The sequence below is a fragment of the Hoplias malabaricus genome, chromosome 15 (genome assembly GCF_029633855.1).
Source record: "Hoplias malabaricus isolate fHopMal1 chromosome 15, fHopMal1.hap1, whole genome shotgun sequence".
In the NCBI taxonomy this organism is placed as follows: Eukaryota; Metazoa; Chordata; class Actinopteri; order Characiformes; family Erythrinidae; genus Hoplias; species Hoplias malabaricus.
The window spans coordinates 16,994,264-17,013,502 of record NC_089814.1 but is presented as its reverse complement, the minus strand read 5'-3'; the positions used below and the strand labels follow the sequence as shown (position 1 = coordinate 17,013,502).

Genomic DNA, 19,239 nt, shown 5'->3' with positions numbered 1-19,239 from the left:
ATTAATAAAGCAAAGTAGAACAAAATTACAATAGCAAATGACAAAATTTCGATATGTGGGGAATTTGCGTGTGCCTGAGCTGAAGAACTTTGTTCCTCTGCTTGTGCAAGCCATCACTTCAAGTTACTCTGAGCAGTGAAACTGCTACAGCTACAACTGTGTTGTCTTTGTTTTTCAGCCTCAGAACATAAATCTGAGCTGAGCATCTCCAACAGTTGTAGTAGGGTGACTGAGGGGAAGTGTATGGTCGAGGTGCAGGCGTGATGGGGGGGCAGAGGGCTTTACCTTAATGGGGAGTGCGTCCAAGCCACTGTGAGACTCTAATTCTCTTCCCCCCGTCAAGTGCAACCTGGCGTCTTGAGGCCCGGGAGACATTTTAGCTGTAGTTAGCGAAAAGGGAAAATTTGGCTGGAAGAGCAGTAAGAGTAATCAAAATCATGCACTATTTGTAATAACACATCACAAACATGTTGCGATAATATGTAGAGTCACATGTGTGGAACCCTGGTGCACTCTAAGGAGCTAAACCCCACCACCCTCCTATCTCCACTTTACCAAGCATTCTTAAAGAAATCTCAACACAACAGCAATCTGCCTTTTTTAGTATGTTTACAGGCCTGGATACACACATTTATTAAATTTCTTAAATGAAACATTAAAATATAGGACATAAGAACAGAATATTCATAGCAGAGGCAAGAAGTCAAGTGAGTTTACATAGAGCAGGGGTGCACAACTCCAGTCCTGGAGGGCCAGTATCCAGTAAAGTTTGGTGATTGCTCTACTTAAAAGCACCCCTTAAACCTGGAAATTAACAGATGAGTTGAATCAGGTGTGTGTGAGCAGAGCAATCACCTAACTTTGCATGATACCGGCCCTCCAGGACTGGAGTTGTGCACGCCTGACATAGAGAAACTACCAAAAAGTTTAAATTCAATACTGAGATTTTGAGTATGTTTTATTGCCGTGGAACACTCAAATTCAGTTCTGAAATGTCGCAAATACAATTTTAAAACGCAAGCAACACTACATGATCCAAACCATGCAAGTCTTGCCGATAACTTCAATAGTGGTAGCTTAAGTGTATCCAGGCCTTTAAGGGTCACTGAGCCAGTACTGTGTGTGTGCACATGTATGTATGTGTTTGTGCATGTACCCCACCATCTCTCAGTGTTGGAATGAAAGACTGAAGACTGCCTGAGGTGAATTCTAAAGGAAAGAGGACATAACATTTTTTTAAAAAAGTTTTCTCTGCCATGATTTCATAACAATAATTTACTGCTTTTAACCAGACACTGAATGAATACCACAAAATCTTTACAAAAGCTGTGGCCAAAACCATACAATTTTGGCCGTTGTTTGTAAGGTCTTCACTTCTCTGAGATTTAAAGTTGGTAGCTATATATTAGATGTTATGGAAAAACTCCTGTATGTAGACTCCTTACAATATTTTAGGTTAAATAGCCAAACCTTATTAAAACGAGGGTTGCACAGATTTACAAGACATTGGATGTATAATTTTAGATCAAATCAAGTTTAATTCAAATTTCATTAAACCTCTACTAAATGAAGAATCAATACCTTTTCTTTTTAAAACAAAAATACATCAGATATTTATATTTTACTGTCTTTTATTCTCAAATTCAAATCACCTGGAGGCCTAATGCAATAGACCTTGCAACTCCAGAATCAAACCATCTAAAGCCAAATCACTCTGTATACTAACATTTATGCAATTATTTGTAAGTGGGAAGTAAAAAACATAAGAGGAAAACAAGATGTGCCGGCATAGGTCTGCACGCAAGTTGGGGAGGGACAACTTTGCTGTATTGGACGAAGAAAATAAAAAAATGGTAATTTAAGAGATTAATTGCCACTGTCTACGTACACTGGTTTTGTCCGTCTAAGAGAAGAATGTAAATCTGGAAATGACAATTGATTCCTCTTAAATCCTGCAAAGCATGCATAACTGCTTTCTGCAGGCACCAAAAATGTTTGGCTAATTCATCACAAACAGCATCCCGAACCCAGAGTCAAAAAAGATATGGAAATAACAAAAGAAACATGAGTATGAAGTATGAGTATATCTATCTATTAAAAGTGAAAAGTCTGTAGATTTTACTGATGAATGCAAGATAGACTAACATTCACTAGCCATCCATTTTGTGGCCTAGCCTCACTCCATTTGGTGACTTTAAAATGTTAAGCCAGGTTCATGTGTAGAACAGAAGTCATCTGCCCTAGCAAGGCTGTGCCTAAAGGGCTGAAAACAACCCAAGTTCCTTAAAGCACAACTGTGTTATTTTGCTGACACTGGTGGCAGCAGGTCTCTGCCCAAAGCCAAATCCCACACTTTTAGAACTGAAGGTAACAGGTCTGATGTGTGTTAGCATGTGTGGCTCTGTTACAAGTCAAACTGTCCTTGATCAACATTCTTGCATATCGACAGACACACATGCATACACCCAAACACACACACATTCACCCATCATCCACACAGGTCCTCAAACTTTCAGTTTTTTCAAAATTTTCCACTGTGGCTTCCTGCAACAATCCTTGAAAACTGTGTAATTTCCCACATCAATTACAGTAATGGCGTTTATATCTACGAGTCAACTACTTTCCGCTGTTATGCCATGCACAAGCCTAGATGCATCAAAGAAATAAATCTAGAGATCAAAGTCATAAAAAAAGTATCTAACAAGAAAGTTTTTTTTGATTTGTTTTTTTTTTTTTTTTTTACAAATTTGTGGAAATTTCGTTTACAAAAGCAACTGAACAAGGCACACTCATCTGACAAGAGATGATGCCAGATTGGGAAAGACAGACAAAAATGCTTGATCTGTCAGATAATTAATTCAAACTCACACGAAACTGATGAACCACCTGCTAATTGTGATAGAAGCTAAATCAAGAAAACTTGAACCTTGAACACCTTTGAAACCTATTAGTTGTCTGACACTAATTTTGGAAAAAAAATTATATATCTATATATATATATCTACACACTAATGGAACCTTTGCAACAAGGACAGTTTCTGATGCATCAATGTGACTTATATATTTAATTTATCCCTTTCCTCAAATTCCTCAGCATTTTCATCATGCAGGACCAACATTGCCACACACATTCATAATCACTTCTTGCCACACACTCAGCAAACACATTCATACTTGTGTGTGTGTGTGTGATGTGGTGGGGGCTATCGGTACGGGGGCTCTGGCGTGTGGAGGTGGGAGTAGTCAGGATGGCGAAGGAGGGGCTCCTTGTGTGTTGGTGGCGGCTCATACGCTCTTGGAGGTTCGGTGGTTCCAGGGGCAGCCAAGTGATGGCCATCCATCGGTCCTGAAGGTGGCATGGGCATGACAGGCATCGGGGGTGGTGGAGGTGGAGGAGGTGGTGGATAGTAGTAGTTGTAATGTTGATAATGCTGGTACTGCTGATACTGGTGGTACTGGTGGTACTGCTGGTAGTACTCGGCATAGCACCTGGCATGGAGGAAAAGCAAAATACAAAACATACAGTTCTTAGATAAGCCAGCTGAAGACAGTTTTCCCCATCCTACAATGGTTTTTATATCAGGTGGATATTCCTACATCAGAAATCACTGGAAGAATGGGTGATACTTCAGAAAGCAAGAATCAACACTGAACTTCAAAATAGATGGTGTAACCTTGCATAATCTTAAATGGTATATACATCATTAAAATGTATGACAAAAAAATACAGTACCAGTGAAATGTTTGGACACACCCACTCCGGGAGGGTTTTCTTTGTTTTGGGCCATTTTCCATATATTGTGAATGTACAGTACCCGTGAAAAGTTGACATCTCATTGAATATATTTTCTTTGTTTTTAATTATTTTTTACATTGTAAATGAATATGAAAGACATTAAAACTATGAAGGAACACATTTGGAATTATGTAGTAAACACAAAACGTATTATTATTATTACGCAAACCAGAACGTGTTATAGATTTTTCTAAGTAGCCACCTTTTGCTTTGATGACAGCTTTGCACTCTCTTGGCGTTCTCTTAACCAGCTTCATGAGGTCGTCACCTGGAATGGTCTTCAGTGGAGAGCTGTGGTCTTGTCAAGAGTTAATTTGTAGAACTGCTCACCTTCATGTGTTTGAGACTATAACTTGGGTTGTGCAGAGGTAGGGTTGATACACAGTTCTATATAGTAAATAGCCCTATTCCACCAATGACTAATGAGATGTGTCCAAACTTTTGACTGGTATTGTACAAAACAAAAAATAGTTTGTTAGCAACGTGAGATTCTTGGAGAAAGAAATCTCAAAATATGTTCTTAGAGGTTTTGTAGTGCAGCCCATTTTTATTTTTACAACATGAAAAAAAAAACTTAGTTATACACATTTTCACCTTGAGATTGGGTCTCCATCTTTTGCCGTAGGCAGTTCTGGTCCACCGGGAGGTGTGGGGAGCAGGGCACGGCGTTTTGGTCTTGCCTGGGAGAAGGGCTGAGGAACTGGGTCAGGCAAGAGAGGGGCTGAACGTCTCACTGGGCTACGATCCCGATCTGATTTGGTTATGGCCTGCTGTTCAGCCAGCACTTGCTGACCCTGCTCAATGAAGCGTGCCCGAGCGGCTTCAAAAATGGCCTGGGGGTCAGCCTCTGCTCCTCCCATGGTCCCATAGGCTGGGCTGGAATAGTGAGAGGAGTTCGCACCATAGGCAGGGTTCACTGCAGCAGTGGCTGTTGGGGTCTCTCCAGCAGCAGGATCTTCAGCCTGGCTACTTGATGAACTAAGAACCTGGTCAGCAACAGATCCATACACTTGACTTGCCAGGGCACCATATACTGCAGGACTAACTGGTTTTCCATCTGAACCACTGCCTTCAGTCAGCCCCTTTAAGGCTGCATACACTGGGTCAGAGCTTGTGGTGTAGAAGAAAGAGTTATGTACACTCTGTTGAACTTGTATAGGAAGGCCAGCAGCTGCAGCAGCTGCAGCAGCCAATACTGCTGCCTGACTCTGATGGTGATCCATGGGTGGCCTGGAAGGACACTCTCCAGCAAAATGGCCCTGCATCCCACAACGTGCACACGGGACCTTGACATTGGCCGGAGTCATTGCCTGTTGACCCTTTGCAAGTTCCCCAGAGAGTGGCTGGCCCTTAAAAGAGGTCCCATGGAGGGCCTCTGTATCTTCTTTGCGTTCCATTTGTACAAAAGCGTAGCTTACTAAGGAGGAGAGCTTGGCTGCAACAGAGAACACACAGACAATATAAAGTATTAGAAAGAAAATATATATTAAATAAAATTTATAATGATTTGTGCAACATCACAATGAGTGTTGAGAATGAGAATGTTTAATTCTGCTTATCTGAAACAGGACAAAAAAGTGAAACAATCTCTGTTCTGAAAAAAAGTTAACTGGTCCATATAAACAGATTCAATGTAGTGAAATCAAACTTCAAATGACACTCCAAATATTTATTTCAGAATTTTACACCATACTCGAAAACTTGGCCAAAATAAGAGAACAGAAAATGCAGGTCCTCAGCAGCTGACTTGACACACAGTTTTCAAACAAATATTTTGAAAGACCTGAGGGGCCTCCCTCAGTACTCAACTATTAGGATGTGACCAAGAAAGAGAAGAGAATTTTATATTTGTGCTATCCCTAAAGGCCGACATATTCGGTCTTAATGTATGTGTGTTCTCAATCAACGTGTTTGTTCTCACCCTTAAAGAAATGTTGACTGTTAACGTCGACGTGTTCTACCTTCGCGTTCTTCTGTTCTCATCTTTTGTTTGCTTCCTAAATACTGTTATATTTGTCTGTGCCTGTCAATAAAGAAGACCTGAAAATGTTTTGAGTCCTTAAGTAGACTCAATCTTTGCCTCGAAATAGGGGGCCTTAGGGGAGCTTCGAGATACGTTGCTTCATGAAACGGCTAGTTAGCAGACTAGCATGTTAATTAGCTTAACGTTAGCATGTGAAAATATAGCATATATGTTCGCACACTCTGGATTTATCTGACTTAAAACCAATCATATGATACAATCTCGGTGCTTACATACAACCAAAAGACCGAGGCCAGTACGTAAATAAGAGTTAAATACGTAACCATTTGTTTAAGACTGAAACGTTACGAAACGGCGCGCAGGGCTAACAACGAGCAGCGTTTCAAACAAGAACAAAAGATAGAATAAAGAGCTCCCTCGACTTAGTCCCTCTATATACAGAATCTATAGACATACTCAGAAAACAAAACACCGCAATAAAATAACCCCTGTCCCCAGTTTTAATCAGAAACGAAAAGAAGACGCATGTTGTGCAGCCTCCATCTTACCTAACGCAGGAGTCGGGTCTTCATGGCTGATTTCCGGAGGACTGATGTTACTTCTCGTTCATGTCCGTGCTGTACCGAGCCGAGAAACTAATGACCGACCTACAGTGACAAACAAACTCTTTATAACACCTCTGTTACACCGTACAGCCCTCCTAAAATATAAAGACTAATGTTTCAGCTATCTGTACGCAAGTCGACCTCAAGGGCAATTGTGGTATCAGAGCTTTAACGTGATTTAAACAAAACTTCGTGAATTAAGGACTGCGCCGACATTGAGTCCAGTGTTCAGTGTAAATATCCACTGGAAACGTTCATTCATTGTCTGACACTGCTTATCCAGTTCTGGGTCGGGGTGGGTCCGGAGCCTACCCGGAATCACTGGGCGCGACACACCCTGAGGGGGCCGTCCTTCGGAAGATGTCATACACTCACAACCATGGACACGTTTGAGTCCACCAATCAACGTACATTTTTGGACCGTGGTAGAAAACCGGAGCACACAGAGGAAACCCACACAGACACGGGGAGAACACACTATACTCCTCAAAGTCAGTCGCCTGGAGCAGAACTTGAACCCACAACCTCCAGGTCCCTGAAGCGGTGCGACACTACCTGCTGAATACATACTTGAATAAATCTATAATAAATATTCATAAAGCCCAGGGAATAAACTGGGTCTACATTAATATGGTATGCCCAGTTTTTCTTCCATGTCACACTAGGAATAACTGGTTCTCAGAACTGATAATTTAAAAAAACATGGACCTATCCATGTTTTAATTGCTTCATTATTTTTCATTTGCTGTATTTAATACTCTGCTTGTTCATGTAACATGTAACGTCCTCTCCAAATAAATAAATAAATATATACATAAATAAGTGCTAATGATTGATATAATTTTACTAGCACTAGCTATGGTTTGTTAATAGTCACAGTTGTATTGTTAACCTAAGGATGTTACATTAAATAAAACCCCCTTTACATGGAATAGGTTTAATTTAGCCTCAGCTATGTTTTTGGGTTATATCTTATGCATGTCATTCAGTCAGAGCAGTGCTAGCCACAGCAGTAACAGAACTGTAGTGTTCTCCTCCAAGTGTTGTCAGCTGTCCAATGATGTTAGAGTTTTTTTGCAGTAAGTTTGGCGATATGGGAATTTGAGTTAACTCATAGTTTCCTGCCATACGAGTAGGGGAACTTCTGTAAATCAGAGTTTAATCTTTGCTCCTCCGTGTGATTAACCCTAAACGTGATGTCCCAGTGAAATATAATATGTTCAGCGCATGCGCAGCTGTTTTGCGAACGCCAACTTTCCTTGTCATTAAGAACACGCGAGTGGAAAAGGTGCAGGAAGACGGAGTGTGAATCACACTTCCACACTTATACACACACACACACATACACTGGCAAGAGGACTGGACGGCACCTCAGACACGTGGAGGAAGAAATAAACCGTTTATTCCCCTCTAAACTAAAACACCATCGTTTAGGGTTATTTTTTTCATCACTCAGCTGTTCGGGTCACTTCCATGGAACTTAGTGCTGTGCGAGGGGGTTTAACAGCTGAGCTTTAAGGGAAATAGTGATAAGAGTCGGAGAGGTAAGTGAACACACTTCTCTTGAATATAAATCTGTTTGTGTGTCTGTAGTAGTTTAAAATACTGTTTTGGCTGTGTACCTGTACAGTGAGGTGTGCCGGTCAAACATTTACTTAGGACTGAGCTGGGCTTTCGCAAGGATCTTTTATTTATTAGATTTTAACGACTAACTTTTAGATTTAACTAGAATGTTATTTTAATTTTTCAATTAAATGAATGTATTATGTATTACATATTCATACATTGTTGGGAAGATGACAAATACACACACAGTGGGTTTATGTACACATAATGTAGAGAAAAAATGACATAAAAAAGGTTACTACCAAATTATCCTCACCTCCACCATTACATTTTTTTTGTCATCTTTTTGTGGCTAGTTCTATTCAAGACTGAACATAACCTATGACCTGTTTCATTGTGCTTATTGCCTGTAGTCTCAAAACCTACATTTTGAAAATGATTTGGAATACACAGTACTGGTGTATTCAGCTGCACCTCAGCATTAATCCTACAAACTGGGATTTTACTTGTAAGAAATGGTTAAAAAATGGTTAAAGGTTTTGTTTCCTGGGATGTATTTGCTGCCTGTTTAAGGATCTAATGGGCCACTTTAAAAGGATTTCATGTTAGGGCATGATTTTTGTGTGTTTAAGGAATCAGAGCCCTTAACTGTTACTTACGAAATTTAATTGCTATTTCTGGTTACAAATTATTCATATTTTTACTTGCAATATAGCCTTTTCAGCATATTCCTTTTCACCATAGGCATTACAGTGTCAGCCCAACAACATTAGTACCAAGTAGCAGGCGCTGAATCAGTTAACAGTACTGAATTTTTCCTGTTTAAATAAAGTTCCATTTATGGGACCACATACAGACACACAAGAGTCTTGCAAAAATAATAGAGACACTTCCATAGCACATATTTAAAGGCTTCCAGATCACCAAGTCTGGGCTTGCTTGGCTCATGAACATACCTCATAAGTAGAACTGTGGTCTGCGCCTCCAGCCTAAACAGCACCTCTGTAATTTAACGCATCATATTATTTCTCTGAGGTTTTTCTCTTTAACTCTCTGGACCCTATTTATGGAAACACATTCATCGTATACATTTGAATCTTATATTTGAAAATTCTGTTGTGCCATGAAAGTTATAAAACATTCCATGCTAAAAACAGGTAAGGCAAAAATTAGCTTTTCATGATCTCTTTGGACAGATTTATAACACTTCACACAGTCAGAAAACCACTTCATTTGACAAATATGTAGTTTGTCCTAAAGTTTTGCATAAATTAATTCCTAAAAAAATCATAGGGGTGTGAGTGGGTGGGAAGTGCTCACCAGGACGTGTAGGCCGCTGTTGCTATAGCAGCCATCTGCTGATAACAAAGAGAATTCTTCACCATCCCACTCAGAGTCAACCTTTGCCAGGGGTTCCCAAACTTTTTCTTCACTAAATACATCCCAACAATTGGTTCCCATTGCTGAACCCCCACCCACAAAAACAAAAGCACTTTAATTGCTTGCATACTAATTGGGAAAACATGCTACAGTATGTTACATAATGCATTATATATTGACCAAGCCTGTATGTTAGACACCCACTTACCTCTTTTTTAGACTGAAATCTAATAAGGAGCTTCTTCCCTCTTTATTGCTGTAACAACCTCCATTCTTCTTGGAAGGCTTTACACTAGTAGCCATTGCTGTGAGGATTTAGTTTTATTCAGCCACATAAACATTAATGATTTCGGTGCTGGTGATAAGTTCTGGATCATAAATGTTACTCCAGGTCATCCTAAATTTATTTGGTTGTGTTCTGTCACTTCAAAGAACTTCACAGTCCCACTGCTCCACAACCCGATGCCAAGGATTTTTATACCCCACTAGCCCACTGGTGAACTTAGGCTTATGTGTGCCTTCTACATAAGTACATTTAATTAGCAATGTTTTTCTATAGAGATTATACAAACTATGTGCATATACATCAGTGCCTCTGTTGAAAATGGGTGCATCTTAACTATGAATATGAAATCTATGGCACAGAAATTGTTAGATTTTTTTGGTTTATGTCTGTGTTTGTAAGGTGTTAATTATCGTTACTGGCCTAGAAAATACTTATCAGCCTGTCCCTGTGACCACTGGATATGTTCATATATAGATGAGAAAGTAATGCAGGTCTAACTCAGAAAACCTCTGAACAATTCATCCACTAAATATTTATAGAATCGGCTTATATAAAAATATAACTCAGTATGACTTTTGACTGGAGTGGGCCTGATTCACATCTCACTGGTGTAACTTCCTCCCACAGGGAGTGGAACACTTTGGAAATAACTTTATTTTATGCCAAGAAAAGGCACTTCACACTAAGTGAGCTGTGTATTTTTTTTTATTTTTTTTTACCTCAACTTGAGTCAAAAAAGATGCAAAGGACCCAGGTACAGAAAATCTTTAAGGCCAATTAATATGTCTACTTAGTTTACATTGCTACTTAGGTTTACATTAATTAAGAATAATATTTTTGGCCAATCAAGTTTAAACAGCTACATACTGTAGGTAAAGTTGTCATGTTTTGAGAACAGGCAATTCAACAGAACAGGGTGAATTATATGGGGAATTTTTTTCCCCTAAAATGAAGGCTTATTCAATTCTTTTTCGGAGGCTTGGTAGGATGCTGTGGTTGGGATGTCACACTTTCGATTAGAAACTGGCATTTTTGCAGATTGTGAGTTCGATAAAAGCTAGTTTGGTAAATGCTGGGCTTTACAGAATGAAGGGTACTTAGTCAGTCAATGACACTCAGCCTTCCCGTGATCAGGAGGAGGAAAAAGTCCCTGCGGGAGTTTCCCACAACAGAAAGAACAGAAGTCAAGAGGAGAAATAAGGTAGATGTTTGATTACAACATAACCCTTCCAAAAAATTAAAAAAAACAAACAAAAAAAAACTACTACTTCCACTGAAAACTATGACACGATTTAAGAGAATATGAAACAGAAAACATTTAACCAAGGAACTACATGGCATGGCCAACAGTTTGTACATAATTCACACCCAGTGTTTAAGGCACTTAGCATAGGTCCTTAGACTCATGTGGCCTGCTACAGAGCATCCCTTTTTATTCTCTACTGAGATGATACAAAATCCTATCAGCCCCATGGAAATCACTCACTACAAGAGATGTCTACAAACCTTTTAATATATCATGTATTTAATGGTCATGAAATGTCATAGCAAACTAATAACACGACTTCTAAAAGTGCAAAATACTTAGAAAAGAATTCTCACCTCTGGAATTTACCTTGACTATCTTGTTGATGTTAAAATCTTTAATTTTGCTCTTTTAGAAATCATGTTATTTACTTTGGTTTGCTATGGTATTTCATTACATATCATTTCATTTGTGTTCATTTCCAATACATACACAAAAAATATATTTTTCATGAAAAATGACAGATTTCAGACTATTTTCTAGTTGTTTACATACAAATAAAAGATTATCAATCAAAAATCCAATCACAAATATTGCAAATCACAAACAAATAATACCCATGTCTTTACAGAATGAACTGATAGAGCACAATGCTCTTTTGACTCACATGTGGGTTCAGGTTGTTTTCAGCTAAAGATGCTGCATAGTAGATTGAATTTACCTGATCTTTATGTTCATCAAAATTAGGTATGTGAGTGTATGAGTTTGTGTGTGCGTGGAGTTACATACCAGTTCCATGAAGTGCTTTGCATCTAAACATGGAGAATCTTAGGCGTTTTCTTGGGCTGCAACTATGTGTTTCTGTTTTAGATGCAGGAAGACCCAGTGTATGACTATCCAGACCCTCAGCCGGTTGGGGAGAGGCGGGCATGTACCCAGAGGGGCTCTCTGAAGAGCATCAGTGTATTGGACCGCCTGCTTCTTACGTACCCTGTATGGCTACAACTCTCTGTCAACTCTGCTACTGGCCTTCACATCCTGCATCGAGAGCCGCCAGGGGTGAGGAGCAGTAATTCACACAGAACAGACTATGCATCTAAATGTTCACTTTACTGGAGAAGGAAACAAATATTCTTAAGTCTTTGTAAGATTATGTTTCCCATTTTACCCATTTCTATTCATTCATTTAGAGTGAAAATTTCACTTATAAAAGAGAACTTGTGTATTCAAGTTATATCAGGAACATCAAAAACAAAAATAGGCTTCAGGGGAAACTGAATCATTACATAATAAAGGAACATATTTACAAATGGAGTGGAGACAAGTGGAGATATTTATTGAGTGATATATAAGAGGTTAGAACTCATAAAATTGTGTCACTATATTCTGACATTCCAGACCTTCCTGGTGCGGAAGTCCAGCACATCGCAGAAGAAAATGCTGTGTGTCAGGCTCGCTGATGACAGCATGCCGTCTTTTGTCAAGCAGTTTGTTATCAGAGAGAAGGACTCAAGTGAGTAAACAAAAAAGATGAACGAGACACTGTACAATATTGCCTGTATTCCTTTCTTTATTATATGAATGTTAAATAGAAATTTGATTTTGAAAAGGATAATTTAATCAGGGGTAGTAACTAATTACATTAATTTAAGTTTTCATATGTTATTACAAATGTGGTGTATCTTTAGTTTCCTGAAAACTTTTAAATTATAACCCGCTATGTGCTGGACTTTAATATCGGGAGATCATGAGTTTGATCCCCTGCGGAACTACAGCCACCTGAGTCTGAGAGTCCAAGACCACAGAATTAGTCTCTCTCTCTCTCTCTAAGTATCTGTAGCTAGTGCTGTCTTTCAATTGTATTGAGCTCCACATTGTGGTGGCTACATATATTTTATAAATAAGTATATTACTCTTAAATATGTATGTATATATATATATATATATATATAATACAATGCTTTTGTTCTGTTTTCTTTTCTATTTGGGCTACTCTGCTCCACTCTACATTACTTAGATTAAGGCACTGACTACTCTTCTCTGTCTGTTCCCCAGCTTTCTCCTTGGAGAGCTCTGCAATCAGTTTTCCAGATCTCTGCAGACTCATTGCCTTCTATTGTGTCAGCCGGTATATCTCAGCACGTCACTGACAGCTGCCATTTATTTCTGATTTTCATTGTTATGTTTAAACATGTGGTGAAATATCTTATCCTTTAGGGATGTTCTTCCCTTTACACTGGAGTTACCAGAAGCCATAGCCAAGGCTTCATCGCACAAACAGCTTGAATCCATCTCTCACATGGGAGTGGGTGGGTGCAATTTGGATTCACAGTGAATTGTAGTCATACAGGCAGAACTGTTGTGAAATTTAGTTGTGAATTGTAATATTACATATGAGGTTGTAGTTAGATGAATATCCTTGCTTGCTCCTTTAGTATTTGAGAACTGTTTAATCTTGCAGGATTACATTTTTTATTCAAAAAACGCTCTTGTCATTTTTCACACAGAGTTCTGGAGTTCGCAGTTAAACTTCCGCGGTCCTCGTAACAGTCCTGCCCAAGTACCCGATGCACCACAAAACACAGATCCTGGACCAAATACCTTCCCAATTCCCCCCCAAAATCCCACACCAAAAGACTCTGGCCCATTTACAAGCAAAAGCTCCACCTTGTTCCAGGAGTTCTGTCCAATCCAAACACGAAGTCCTTCTGAGCTGGATTTGGGGGCAGGTCAGGGGGCTCTGTGCTTCATCAATCCCCTATTTCTGCAAGAGTACCCTGTCTGCGGTGCCATGCATAAACGTCATCATTTCAAACGCAGCTTTAAGGTTCGTGTCTCCACCGAAAACACCAGCTCACTATCACCACCCATCTCCCCGCCACCACCACCACCACTGCTCGCAAAAGCCAAAAGTAAAGGTGCATCTGTGCCACAGACTGAAGTGGTTCACACCAGCGATGAAGCTAAGGAGAAGACAGAAGATGTTGAGGGAGATTCAGACTATCGGCAGCCTTGTCCCACTCTGCCAAAGAAAGGTTCTGCAATGGTCATCCCCACTCTCTCTCCTACTGCAGAGGAAGACGACTACCAGCTGCCCAAAGCTCTTTCAAAGGTATTGCTAATATCTGACCATACAAGTAACAACTTAAACTATGAACAGAAATAGTCGTCAGCAAAACGTTCAGCTACATTCTTACTGAAGGTAACTAAATGGTCTTTGAATTGAGCATGTGGTTCTGGGAAAATACTTTGACTGTTATAGTGGTTTTGCATTATGGGGTGGTTCTCAATAGAAACGTCAACTGAAAGGTTCAGAATGGCAGTGGTCCTCAAACCAGCCCTATGTGCTCCCAAATAGTAAGTGTTCTTGCTGCAACCAAATAAGTAACAGTTTAAAAATCCATTGTCTAAGCTCAGAGTGCTGGTTTGATACCTACTGCTTTAAATGGAACTAGACGTCACCCATTGGTGGCAGAAGACTTCTCAAATCTTAAATTTCAGTTTAAGTTTAAAATTTCAGTTTTAGATAACGTGTTCACGGATGTACTGAGTGTAAATCAGTCACAAAGTCACAAATAGTTTAGCTAGTCTTTGTCAACCTGTGTTATTGCAGGGTACTTCTATGGGAATGAATCTAACACATAAAAGGTGTCATAAAGTCCATATTTAGTAACAAAATGTCATGATTTCATTCATATATCAGACTGATGGAGCACAGCCATGTATTCTGTATCATTAAACACACCAAGAATGTAAAGCTCTTTGAGTGTCTAGAAACCCACTGTGCAAATATAATTCATCATCACGCTACTAGCTTTAGAATAAGAACAACCATCTCAGCAGAACTGTTGCCCAAAAAAACAATTTTAAAACGTCAGATTTAATTATTCTATTCTACGTTTGTGTACTCATGTGTACAGGCTAGTACGAAAAAGGAAGGAGAAGAAGAAGGTGAGGATGAGGGAGTAGGTCTGGTCCTGGAGCAAAGGTCTGCTCCTTCCCTCAGTGAGCTGGACAGCAGCAGCTCCCTCAGCAGCCTAGATGAGAGAGATGAGAGTCCGGAGCGTCCTTCCCTCACCCGGGGCATCAGTAACCCTATTATTGCCTCGCCTCGCCCTCCTCGCCAATCAGTCTCTGCGCTACGCAAGATGAGTGCTGCCTTTGTGTCCTTCTTTGTGCCAGGGAAGCGAGTCGCGAGGCTGGTGGAAGACCTTTCTCGTGACAGGCGTATGGCATTTGGAACCCTGGTTCAGGACTTCTTGAGGGAGCAGAGGGAAGCATTGAAGCCACAGTCTCTGAAATCTGCTGTGGACCTGCTGCAACGTTTGCGTTCATTCATTAATCAGGCAAAGGTGTTTCTTGTGGAGTGTGGAGAACTCGAGCCACCGATTGAAACTCTAGTGCCTGAAGATGAGAAAGGTATGCATATCGCAAAGACGAAAACAGTACATGTGATCTGTGCATTCAGTAATATGCTTGTAGTACGCTAATATATGATGGTGTGCTTTACTGTGATTGAGCTGGGTATATAGGAATTACAAGATGTTGTTCTGCATGTTGTGTGCAATTATACGCTTCCACCAGAGAGGCCTCCAAATCCCCATGTGTTTCACAGTACAGCTAATTAAACTATTAATCATTCCTAAATGTGTGCATATGTGATTTTGCAGATCAGACACTGGAAAAAGCACTGTTCCGCTGTATACTAAAGCCTCTGAAAACCCAGATTTACACAGCACTCCAGATCTTGCATGAGCGAGATGGCAGCTCTAAAAGAATGACAGAGAGTATGCGGAGAGCCAAAGAGAACTCACCACGTGACCTCTTTGGGGTGCAAGTGGCTGTTCCAGACGCCCAAGGCATAGAGAAGATAAAGCGGAAGCTGTCGCTCATGAAACGGGCCTATTCCCCCATTGACAAAGTACATTTGCTCCTACAGACCTGTAAGCTCATCTACAAAGCCATGAAGAGTAATACTGGTGAGTACTGGGACCCTCACGCGCTCACTGAACTTCTAATGCATAGTTAAAGTTCCAGGGAAAATCCACATAACATTTTTAAGTGGTACAATGTCCAATGTTGGACATTTGCGGCTGGTCGAAGTTGACAAAACTTATTTTCTGGAGATACAGGGCTTTGTCTTTGTACAAACAATAACAAAATGCAGCTGAGAATAGTATGCACATGGTCCTACTCCTTATGACTGACACCCTTTAGTCCAGCACCTCCGGAATGTTGTCACCTAGCTCAGTAATTCATTCCAGACATGCCCCTCGCCATGATTCAACAGTCAACATCTCTATCGCTATTCAAATCCAATCTTAAAACACACCTGTTTGCGGCTGCATTTAATCTCTCTGTTTATTGACTAGCCCATGTTGTTTTTACCCTTGTTCCTGTTTTGTAGCATTGTATGTTATGTAGCATTATTTGTTCCTCTTGTTCTGTTTGATTGTGGATGTGATTGTGATTGTGTTCATCTGATTGTAAACAGCATCTCTGGATTACTGAAAAGCGCTTTAAAAATTCCATTTATTATTATTATTGGCTATTTTTTTCCACTTATCCATTACCTTTTCCTTAGATCGTCTTACATTTTGTTCAGATGTGATAAGCACATAAAGCACTACCTAAATTCATTTCTGTAACATTGATGATATTCTTTGTGAAACAGCCCAGGAATTTGGAGCAGATGACTTCTTGCCAGCTCTTTCCTATGTAATAGTTAACTGCGACATGCCTGAGCTCTTTCTGGAGGTGGAGTACATGATGGAGCTGCTGGAAACGCCTTGGCTCACAGGAGAGGGTATGGATAGCAGAGTTTTAGTGTTAAGCTAATAAAAGACACTTACATGATTCACACTTTTACAGTTTTCAATCAGAGACAAGAAAACAGGTCTACAAAATGTAAAGTTCTTAGCTTGAATGAATGAATAATTGACCTGCTTAGTTACATTCCAACAGCAACTATATATTCATCCCACCTCTAACCTTCCTCTTTTCTGTCAGGCGGATACTATCTGACCAGTGTTTATGCCAGTCTTAGTCATATCCAGAGTGAGCCAGAAGCTGTAGCGAAGAGTGGACTGACCCAGCAAGTCAGAGAGTCTCTGAAGGAATGGAGCCGCCGCCGCAACAGCAGCGAGGCCAAGAGTCAGAAAGACACCAATCTGCACCATGTCAGTCACTTTGGCTAAGCTTTTAAAATGCTGAATGATTTCAAACAGAAAGGGTTTTTACTCATCGACTATTGACAACATAGTCCAAAAATTTGTAGAGATTTTCAGTGATATATACAGCTGGAAAACACGCACATGTCTAAGATCATCTTGCCCAATGCCAAGGGTCAGCTAGAGATATTTAAAGCCTCCCAGTAAATGGGCTATGGAGCCCTGTGGAGTGTTTTTTTCCAGAGTGATGGAGCTCCATCCAACACCTGGAGTGGGGTTTGTGCTCCATTATTAGTACTGAGTTTCACTCAGGTTTTGTTGTATGTTTCTAGTGTAAAGCTTTCCCAAAAGAGTAGAAGCTACTACTGCAACAAAGTGGTAAAAAGCCTTGACAATAGCCTTGATCTCAGATCTACAGTATACCCTGGCTATCTTGTGAAATGACTGTAAATAACCTTGGTTCATTTAGTGCAGAACAGTATATGAAATGGTAATCAAACTTGTACTCACTGTTTCTCAGTATAATGCATAGTTAAATACTGTCTTTCCAACCATTTACACCTTAGAAAATGAAATATCTAATGTCTTGTTTTTTTTGGTCCCCACATTACCAAACCTTCTTATACAGATCAGCCTTAGTCTATCAAGGATTAATTCCATATGCACATCCTAGCATTAAGAAAACTTACATGAAGTGTAATGAGATGTTTCACTTATTCTTGATTTCAGAGGTTTGTAAAGGTGCTTTTCCAGGACGGAGAGTGTAGCTTGGTGAAGACTCTGCAGTGGAAAGCAGGGGTCAGTGGGGAAGCTTTGGCACAACTTTGTGGTGTCAAATTTGGAGTGGAGCAGCCAGAGGATTACGGTCTGTACTGGAGAAGAGATGGGGAGCTGATGCCACTGCCTTCTGATGCTCAGATTCAGGACTTGCTGAGCTTGGGTTCCAGAAGTCCTCCCCTTATTTATCAACTATCCAATCAGGACATGAAGTCCCGCAAACTGACACGAGGCGGTGCTTTGGACCTCTCTGCAGATGCCTCATAGTGTGGGTGAACTCAAGCAAACATCTGACAATTCATAATAAAACTGAGGCTATTTAAGTTCCTGATTCACAGTTTTCTTCCCAGTTTAGTCTCTGTAGTTTCATTCATTACACAATATTTCCACATACATCATCACATGATTCTAAGTTGGAAGGGTGAGTTATGGTTGGATCAATGAATGATGAAATACAAAATGTTTACTTGGTCATAACTTCAAAGCCCACAGCTTTAATTGTATTTTCTTTACATTTATGGTGATACGGATAGATTTGCACATATATGCTGTCTTCTGATTTATCACTGACTGCAAAGGCTGTTGGGAACTTGCTGTAAAGAAATTCAAGTTTGAGTGTAATTTTATGAGGAAAGTAAGACTATGTCTAGATATATAAAATTATATTTAGTATATGTGGTGCCGTGAAAAGTTTTCCAACCCTGGAGCTGTATTTATTACATATATGTATGGTCAGTTAATTCCCATAGAAAAGAGGATTAATATCTTGGTAGTTTCCTCTACACAAAATTAAAATAAGATAGAAATGCAAAGAAGCCTACTGCTGTAAAGAGATCCACAGCTGAGATATAGACAGTAACCATATCATAGCCATTCCTCATCCTAAGACCCCTCAATTTTAATGCTAAGCATAACTACTATAATTTTATCGTGGGCCAGAAAAAAACTCAAGTCTCCATTTTGTCTAAGGCAAATATTCAAATAACTCTAAAAGAAACACTTAAATCTTAGCAATCAATGTTTCCTCTTTGGCTGATAAAAGCATTATCAATTGAGTATTGATATTAACTGAGAAGTTAAGCTGAAAGAGATGATAATTTTCTTTAATACTGACCATAGTCATTAAGTAGCCCACCATGGCAGACACTTTAACTCTTCAAATATTTGAGTATAGAAAGAACACTAACATATATGCTGAACTGTACTCCGGGTTCAGGATTGTGAAGCATTAGTATAATGTATAGTATGATATGGATTATACTTTCTAAAATTTTGAAGCAAATCAGATTCCTGAAATGACAGTTGTTTATTTATTTGTGTGTTTTTTTTTGTTTTTTAACTATTTGTATAAGAGGATCATATCAAATTAGGCATTTGAAGGATTTATTGCAATAAAGTCTGACAATAGCTACGTACGTGTTGATGTTTA

General features: G+C 39.6%; 2 protein-coding genes across 3 annotated transcripts; one reads left to right on the top strand and one right to left on the bottom strand.

Moving 5' to 3' along the window:
• Positions 1–1,513: 1,513 nt before the first annotated feature.
• On the bottom strand, positions 1,514–6,679 carry rbm14a (RNA binding motif protein 14a). 2 transcript variants are annotated; one of them, XM_066646085.1, is made up of 3 exons: positions 6,329–6,679; positions 4,391–5,231; positions 1,514–3,489 (listed from the first exon to the last, which is right to left on the bottom strand). In XM_066646085.1, exons 2-3 carry the CDS (start codon positions 5,191–5,193, stop codon positions 3,204–3,206), a joined length of 1,089 nt encoding a protein of 362 aa, XP_066502182.1. In that variant the 5' UTR covers positions 5,194–5,231; positions 6,329–6,679; the 3' UTR covers positions 1,514–3,203. The 2 variants fall into 2 exon arrangements, with proteins under 2 accessions (XP_066502182.1, XP_066502183.1); XM_066646086.1 differs by lacking the exon at positions 6,329–6,679 and adding an exon at positions 5,718–5,861.
• A 1,034-nt stretch (positions 6,680–7,713) lies between these two features.
• Positions 7,714–19,161, top strand: rin1a (Ras and Rab interactor 1a). The gene is made up of 11 exons (XM_066646156.1): positions 7,714–7,929; positions 11,734–11,922; positions 12,262–12,376; positions 12,919–12,991; positions 13,081–13,172; positions 13,371–13,975; positions 14,784–15,282; positions 15,534–15,842; positions 16,538–16,669; positions 16,873–17,042; positions 17,763–19,161. Exons 2-11 carry the CDS (start codon positions 11,734–11,736, stop codon positions 18,075–18,077), a joined length of 2,499 nt encoding a protein of 832 aa, XP_066502253.1. The 5' UTR covers positions 7,714–7,929; the 3' UTR covers positions 18,078–19,161.
• The last annotated feature ends 78 nt before the right edge of the window (positions 19,162–19,239 follow it).